Source organism: Kryptolebias marmoratus, linkage group LG9 (assembly GCF_001649575.2).
Source record: "Kryptolebias marmoratus isolate JLee-2015 linkage group LG9, ASM164957v2, whole genome shotgun sequence".
In the NCBI taxonomy this organism is placed as follows: domain Eukaryota; kingdom Metazoa; phylum Chordata; class Actinopteri; order Cyprinodontiformes; family Rivulidae; genus Kryptolebias; species Kryptolebias marmoratus.
Window position 1 is genome coordinate 8823629 of NC_051438.1, and position 7970 is coordinate 8831598.

At 46.5% G+C, this 7970-nt stretch overlaps 1 protein-coding gene across 1 annotated transcript in view; it reads left to right on the plus strand.

The window, feature by feature from the left end:
• Positions 1–7970, plus strand: part of micu3b (mitochondrial calcium uptake family, member 3b) — a gene marked incomplete in the record, with an annotated part of 23002 nt that overhangs the window by 7604 nt on the left and 7428 nt on the right. The window contains 7 exon segments of the mRNA XM_025006711.2: positions 2020–2067; positions 2144–2226; positions 2304–2375; positions 3378–3419; positions 6614–6709; positions 7300–7388; positions 7491–7662. Of these exon segments, the coding sequence (XP_024862479.1) occupies positions 2020–2067; positions 2144–2226; positions 2304–2375; positions 3378–3419; positions 6614–6709; positions 7300–7388; positions 7491–7662 (602 nt within the window).

The window sequence follows — 7970 nt, forward strand, 5'->3', positions numbered from 1 at the left end:
CCCCCCCTCCCCGATCAGCGCGGACATTATGAAGCCAGAGAATAGCATTGGATTACATCTCCGGGACTGCCACTCGGCATGAAGTGTTCCTGTGGAATTCTTTGTATTGTCTAACAACATCTACTTGAGCTCAGAGGCCGAGCTGCAGGGGCGGAGAGGGGGAGCTCCCGCCACCAGCGAAGGTGTGTGGTATTGGTGAGACACGGCAGGAATCTTAAAAGATTTCTCTCTCTCTCTCGCTCTCTCTTCAACCCATTTAAGCTTTAAAGGCTTTGAAGGTGAAGAGCTGTTGTCGTTTTGTGGATGCCCCGTGCTGATCTGAGAGCAGGTTGAGGCGATGTGATAGGACGTTGCACACGGACTTTATTTAACCACGGTTTGTGCATGTGCAGGCCACCACCGAGTAAAAGGCAGCATGCAGACCGAGAAACTCTCCACACAGGTCAGAGACGACGCTGAGGAGAAGAACCAATCAGGGTTAAGTTTAAAAAAACAAAACAAATCCCAAACCCTGAACGTCCCACAGAGCTCCATTAAATCCATTATTAGAAAATGGAACGGTGATGCCACCACGGCAAACCTGTGGTCGTCCACCAAAACTCATGCACCAGGTGAGAAAGGCATTAATCAGAGGAACAGCCAGGAAGCCAGAAATAACCCTGCTGGAGCTGGGCAGCTCTTCTGCAGAGATGAGCACAGGGCTGGTCGTTATGGAACAGTGACCAGGAAAAATAAAAAAATACCCAGACTGTGTGGAATTTCTTCCCCAAACATGTGGAAGAAGCTGCCGTGCTCAGATGCATCCAGGACAACACCGTGTCCGAGGCGTACAACACCGTGCTTCACCGAGCCGTACAGTGAAGCACGGTGGTGCCAGCATCATGCCGCGGGGATGTTTTTCACCACCAGCGACTGGAAAACTGATCAGCATTAAAGGTAATATGAATGGAGAGACTGGATTGGAGACTGGGGTGGAGGTTAAACTCTCTGCTGAAGCGACGCTCCAAGGGTGGAAGGAAGATCCAGTCAAAGCCCAGACCTGAGTCCGACTGGGAATCCCTGGTTGGATTTAAAGATTGTTGGACACAAGCAGCAGCCGTCCAACCTGAAGGAGCCGCAGCGGTTTGGTCATGAATTATTGCTTTTGATCAAATTTGATCAAAATTCCAGTTTGTGAGGCAACGAAACAGAAAACGTTGAATACTTTTGCAGCGCAGCGTACACCTCTTCTGTCAGTTCTCCAAGTGTTGAGCTCATATTTGTTGTCGCCGTAGCTGAGAGTCATTCCCAACGCACGCTCAGAGCTCAACGTGTCACATTATCACACGTTTCATTTAAGGTTTGATCAAAACCGCTACAACGCCGTCATTTCTCAGCACAAGACGATTTCAGGCTTAAACCCCGGCATGAAAGGCGTTCTTTTCCCATAGCACCCCGAGCAGTCACCCGGGACTATCTGCCCCCCCGGTTCTCTGTCATCCTGAGCAAACAAAGGCTTGGGAATGCTTTTCAGAGCCAGGAGGGAGAAGCCTCCCGAGTCGGCTGAGATGTCTCCTGACACTTACTCTTCCACTCCCCGTGTCCCACAACAAAGGCGGCCGAGGGACGCCACACAAAACCTGATTCGGCCGTTCTCAATCAGTGACAGATTACTTTAGGACACATTACGCCTTGTCGCCCAAGCGCGGTCAGAAAGCCGTGTAGGCCTTAAATTTGTTTGGGTTTGGGTGTCCGGATAGGTCAGCTCGGTTGTAAAGCCGGCGTTTGTGTGAGCGTGGGACACCCAAAGCACGGAGTAAAAAGCACCTTTTAAGATGCTATCAGCGAGCGCGAGGAGATTACTTACGTCTGGGGGCGTGCCCCGCTCCTCGGGACAGCTTACTCAGTCATCCCGGCAGCGTGACTTTGAACATCTGTAAGCACCTGGAGCTGACCGGTTTGTGCCGTTTGATGAAAAAAGAAAGGAACATCTCGGCGTTTGTTTCTTGAACCCGACTAACATTTCCCTCTTTGTTCCAGGCGTCGTCAGTTACACCGAGTACCTCTTCCTGCTCTGCATCTTAACAAGTCAGTATATACGTAAACTCTGTTTAATACAAACCCTGCCTTCCTTTATTGTAATCGACTTTCCTGCCCGTTGCAGAGCCCCATGCAGGCTTTCGGATCGCTTTCAACATGTTCGACGCAGATGGGAATGAAATGGTGGACAAAAGGGAGTTCTTGGTGGTATGAACCTCGTTTTAATGATCAGACATTTAAAAAAAAAAAAGAGTTCTACTTAATACATATTTTATCTCCTTTAGTTGGAAGAGATTTTCCGTAAGAAAAAAGACCGAAAAGAAGCTACTGAGGACTTCCAAAGACTGGACCAACAAGTGAGTTTAAAGAGCATATTTTAGCATCTTTGTACTCAACGTTTTTGTTTTTCTGGTCAGCAAAGTTTGCTCATTTGTCTGATTTTAGCAAAACTTGGCTTCTCTTCACCTCTAAAGGCGAATAAACAGCGTGAGGTTTGTAACTTTTGACAAAACCGAACCCTGTTCTCAAACCAAAACAAACCGCAAATGTTGCTCTGCGTTTACCACCCACTTCAGCACATTTGGTCTGAAGAACTGGATGAACACGGTTCACTGTAAACACGTCTCCGCTTCACTTCAGGCCCAGGGCTGGTGGAGAAGCTCGGTGGTGAAGGTGGTGTTGTTTCAGCAGCCGAAGAGCCAAACATCATTTGATTCCTGAACAGAAGCGTGACTTCAAATCTGCTCTGTCTCTTAATATCTCAAACAGGAACGGCTTTATTAACTGCCTACTTCACACCTTTTTTAAAGCTTCTGTCCTTAAAGCTCATTTCACTTCCCCCTCCAGCCAGAAAATCTACACGCGGCGCTCACACGAGATTAAACCTCGTAGGTTTGTGCTTGCGACACTTGCGGTAATCCTGGATGGAGAGGGCCGGCTGCAGAGAGGTGATTGTGGTCGTACAGGGTAAAACATGCCTGAGGCTTTCATCTCCTTCGGGCTTCTTCTGCCGCATGCAGGTGGATGTAAACAGACGGGATGAAACAGAGCGATAAGAGCTACTCTTTGAGGTCTTATCGCGCCAAAAAAAAACCCAACACGGAGGAGCTTATTCTGCCAGGGCGAACGTTAGCATCTCTGGGCAGCCTTGAATTAATCTCGCGCCCGTATAACTATCAAAAAGATCATTAGAAAGGGCACTCCAGATTTGGGAACATAATGATGCTTTGTAAGGAGACTACGCTGGGGATCAAAACTCAGGCTTCACAGCGTCGGGACCAATCGTGCCTCGCTGCCATTTTTTGCGAATATTTTAAAGTCCTCGTTAACGCAAAGAACTTCCCTCTTTTGCTTTCCAGAACCTGCAGCTCTTTGGTCATCGCCAGTCCCAGCCGCACAGTGTACGTATTGTTCTTTTTCCCGGGAGAAAAAAACGAACGGTTCTGCTTGTTGCACGGCCGTTTTTGGAATGTGGTTCTTCCTAGCACGAGTTAGCAACAGAAAACACACACTTTGCTCTGGATCTCAGGGGCTGACACCGCCCGCATTTGTCTCTGTTAACACAAGATAACCTCAGTCACATTTGCTGACACCGAAACACATCGCTTCAATATTATCTTACGTATTGACTCCGTGTGTGTGGAGTGGTGCAGGAGGTATGGTGCAGATGATTTATGTGCTCACCTTCTGACAGTCTTAGGCAAGAGATTCCACTTCAAACAGCTCTTACAAAACTGACGTGTTTTTTTTTTGTTCAGACCCACATGTTTTATTTTTACAGTTTCTCGGGGAGTGGTATTTGGGATCAGATTACCTTTTCAGATGGGTTTGACCATGAAGATGCCAGTCAGGCAGGAGAAGCACGCAGCTCCAGATCCAAAAGCTTAAAGCTAACAGAAGAACGGGTTTGGTTTCTGTAGCGTTTGAAGACTTTTGCCTTTTGGTGCATCGCTTTTGTTTTAATTCCCTCTGCTTTTACTGTAGGCATCTTTCCAAAGTTCAAAAGTCATCTTTTTCTTTCTTTCTTTGAGAACACATAGAGTGACAGGCATGCCTCCTGCGCTGCGGTTGGGTTTTCCCCCAGCATGTTCTAATTACAAATGTTTCGAGATCTTTTCAAGGGAAGAGATGGGAGCAGCACGGGGCAGCGAGGAGTTGTTCCGTAATTAGCTGCGGGATCGTGCCTGTAAATCTTTGGTGAAAAGCAGCGAGGTGCAGGCGGAGAGCTGTTTAATCAGCTGTCTTATGTTGCGCCGCAGGCCTCCGAGACGAAAACTGTAATAAGATACATAAATATCGAATTAAACGAGCAAGACCGTGTAAACAGCAGCTGGCTGTTTTGGTTGCTTTGGGTCTTCAGAAGCTGCAGAAAAGACGAAAAAAAAAAAACAGCAACAAGGTTTGATTCACAACTTGGGTGTTAAAATCATAGTTATCACTCCGAAAACAGATATCATGCGATGCAAATTACAACTGAGGACGATGTCAATTACAACCAAATTGTTTTTGACAGCTGCGTTTCCAAGTGGCTGTGAAAATAAAAGAGAGTAAACTGTAATAATCATAATGATCTGTTCTGTCACATGACTTCACTGAGAATAATAGTGGCTTCTTGCGTCTGGGCAGCACATGCGACGCAGACAAAAGGCCCCAAAAACAGGCCGGGAAATGTATCAAATCTAAATATAACCGTTCTCAAAACAACACAGCAGACGGAAAGTGTTCAATAACCTGCATTTACTTTGCAGCCGAGCATCAAACAATGACGCTGGGCTGGATTGTGTAACACGAAGCCTCGATCAGGTTTTTTTAAAAATTTTTTTGTGCTTCGCATGCTTTAGATGTGCGTTAACCGAGTTCGGGTCCTGCCAAGAGGCTGCACGCACGGCTGCAGAACGGGCTCATGTCGGTGTCAGCCCCACGCCGTTTTTCTGCTTGGGTCTTTGTTTGGCTCACCTCCCCGCCTGCCTCTCTGACATCCTGTACACATGGTTGTAGCTGTGTTTCTGCTGTCATTAATCTCATGCTCCTGCTTGTCACTTTCTCCCCCCCGTTCAGGCCTGGGACTAACATCCACCTCCGAGTGGTTGGATTGCATCTGGTTAGAGCTAAATGCAGGTCTGAACGGCCTCGGTGCGCATTGAAGACGTTGCCACCCCTGAAGGTGGTCCGGGCATACATTTGGTAGTCTGAACATAATCTGTCCAGAGCTAAACTGTAGGAACTGGTAGGACCCCCACGCAGGCAGCAGCGTTATTACCTGGATGTCTCTCGGTTAAAAGACGGAAAAAAAAAGGTGTTGATGAGTCGACTGAATGAGTTTCTGATTTTACAGAATTTAGATGCATCCTAATACCACGGGTGAACAGTTATACGTAGAGCTTGTCCTCACCAAAAAGCAGTTTTTCCAAAACAATCTTTTTTTTATTTGCCATTTCTATAAATATCCTTCTGTACACTACACTGTTTCTAGAGATGTTTTCATCCACACAGAAACACACAAAAAAAGATCTAAAACCTGTAGTAGCCATGCCAGACCTGTATGTGGTGCTGTAACCTTGCCACGGAAATGCACTAAAAACAGGAATCAAGATATGGTGGATGCATACAAACCTTACACGCAGGGCGCGGTCCCAATACTCACCCTCCACCCTACACCCAACATGGCGGACCGGTCGCTGTTTTGGTATTTTAAGAAGGTGCCAGTACGATTTTAAAACTACAGTTCAGGTATTTCTGCTTTCCAAAGTCATTGCAGGAGATATTTGGCTGTTGAGATGTGTTTTGTTCTGACTTGTTGAATGCAGAGCAAAGTTTGATAGTATTCACACCTGTACAGCAGAGTGACACAAGAATTAGTTCAATACTTTACATTTAAAAACTACTTTTTTCATGAGAGACGCAGCTCACTCTGTCACCACCGCCTTATTTCTGCTGTTTAATTCAAAACCCTTTCATTGTCGATAAAGATAATAAAAAAAATAATCAAAATGTCAAATTCAGCGATGAGTTGTGCGTAAACACTTCGCAGAAGTCCGCTAGGATACGGGCTTAGCCAAAGGGCGGATGCAGTACACAAAGGGGGCGGGGCTAAAGAGCACTCCGGAGAATTAGGACACACTACGCACTCGAACCCTTCAGCATTAACGCGCGTTTGAAGGACACAAGGGTGGAAGTGCGAGTATTGGGACCGGGCCAGGGTTTGAAAGGTAGACATAACAGGAAGAAAAAGACACCATTGAGTCACAGGTGAGGTTAGAGGTGGTGTCTTGGCTGTCTGCACAAAAACACAAAGAGTTTTTTCACTCTGGAACCCATTAAAACAAAAAAAAACCCAACATTTTTTTGGGGCTCCAAAAATGCTGTTTCCATGTGGGCGCAAGACTGAAATGATTAAAAAAAACCTTTTGTGTATTCACCAAAAATGTGTCAAAGCTCTCAGAGCTGACCTCTTGTGACTGAACCAACCAGAACAGATGTTAAAACCAGGTCTGAACAGGGCCTTCAACCCCCCCCCCCCTTGTTCCTCAATGATGGTAACACGTACAACATGTATTTCTGTCCTCTAACTGCTGTGCTTCACCTGCGGCCACAGGTTCGTAAAAAAGACAGTCGGCATGCGGCGGCTCCAGGCATGTGGGATGTTCTCAGACGTGGCACGAGTCGAGTTCTGTTTTCTGACCTCCCCGAGGTAGTCGAGGACTCGAACATACGACAGTACGACACACTGCTCTGACTGAGGGTTAGATAACACCAGGAAACTGCTGTGCAGGTTGAACCACAGAGAGGGGGGGGCTTGTTTATGAATTGTGCCTCTATCTATTAATCTTGTTGGCAACGGTTAATTTGTAATCCGACCTAACATTTGCTCTGACAGAAGCAGCATCTGTAACAAGAGCTGCTCAGTGTGCCTTACCTGGCACGTGTTTGACTTGAGCACAAATGAGAAATATCAGTGATTTATTTTTTTTCTGTAATTCATTAACTCAGTAACAGTCGTTTGTTATTAACTATTTCTTTAAAAAGCCTCAGCACAGCTTGTTTTTGTGTACCTTGTTACCATGAGAGTGCTGTGTGTGTGTGTGTGTGAGATGCAGAATGCTGGACATGAGATTTTTTATTTTACGCAAACTTGCCAAACGGAGAAAGTTTGTTTCAGTGATTGCAGAAAGCTGTGGTGGTTTGCTGTAGTCTTGTGCAAAAACAAACACTTTTTCCTTCTGAGGTGTATATTTGAAGGCACCAGGAGTCACGGCCGTCCGTTTTTGTCCCCTCCCGCAGCACGTGGACGAGAAAACAGAAACCACTCTGCTGGTTCATTTCTTCGGGAAAAAAGGGAAGGCTGAGTTAAAATTTGACGACTTCTACAAGTGAGTCACGAAGTGTTTGGTTCCCCCTCGTCGTCAGTAACTGTGGCTCAGCCTTTCGTGGCGTTTTCACGCGTCCCCGTCTCCTTGCCCCCTGTCCTCCAGGTTCATGGACAACCTGCAGACGGAGGTGCTCGAGATCGAGTTCCTCTCCTACTCCAAAGGCATGCCCACCATCAGCGAGGAGGACTTCGCTCGCATTCTTCTCCGCTACACCAACGTGGACGACGTCAGCGGGTACATGGAGAACGTGCGTCACAGCATACCAGATGAAAAGGTGCGCTCACTCTCTAAACGTTATTAAAAGAAAAACAAAAGACTTAGGGTTCACTTCACTGTCACGGGTTTCCTCAAACTGCGTCCATGACCTTTTTTTAAAGCGAAATACTGCCAAAATGGTACGGATGGGTGATCATAATTCTGTTGTGATTCTTTCTATTTTGCAAGTTCCTAAAAAGCAGTGGTCTCCAACCCTGGTCCTGGAGGGCCACCATCCTGCAGGTTTTACTTGTTTCTCTGCTCCAACACACCTGATTTGAATCAATGGGTGATTAACAGGCTTCTGCAGAACATGAAGAGGTGATT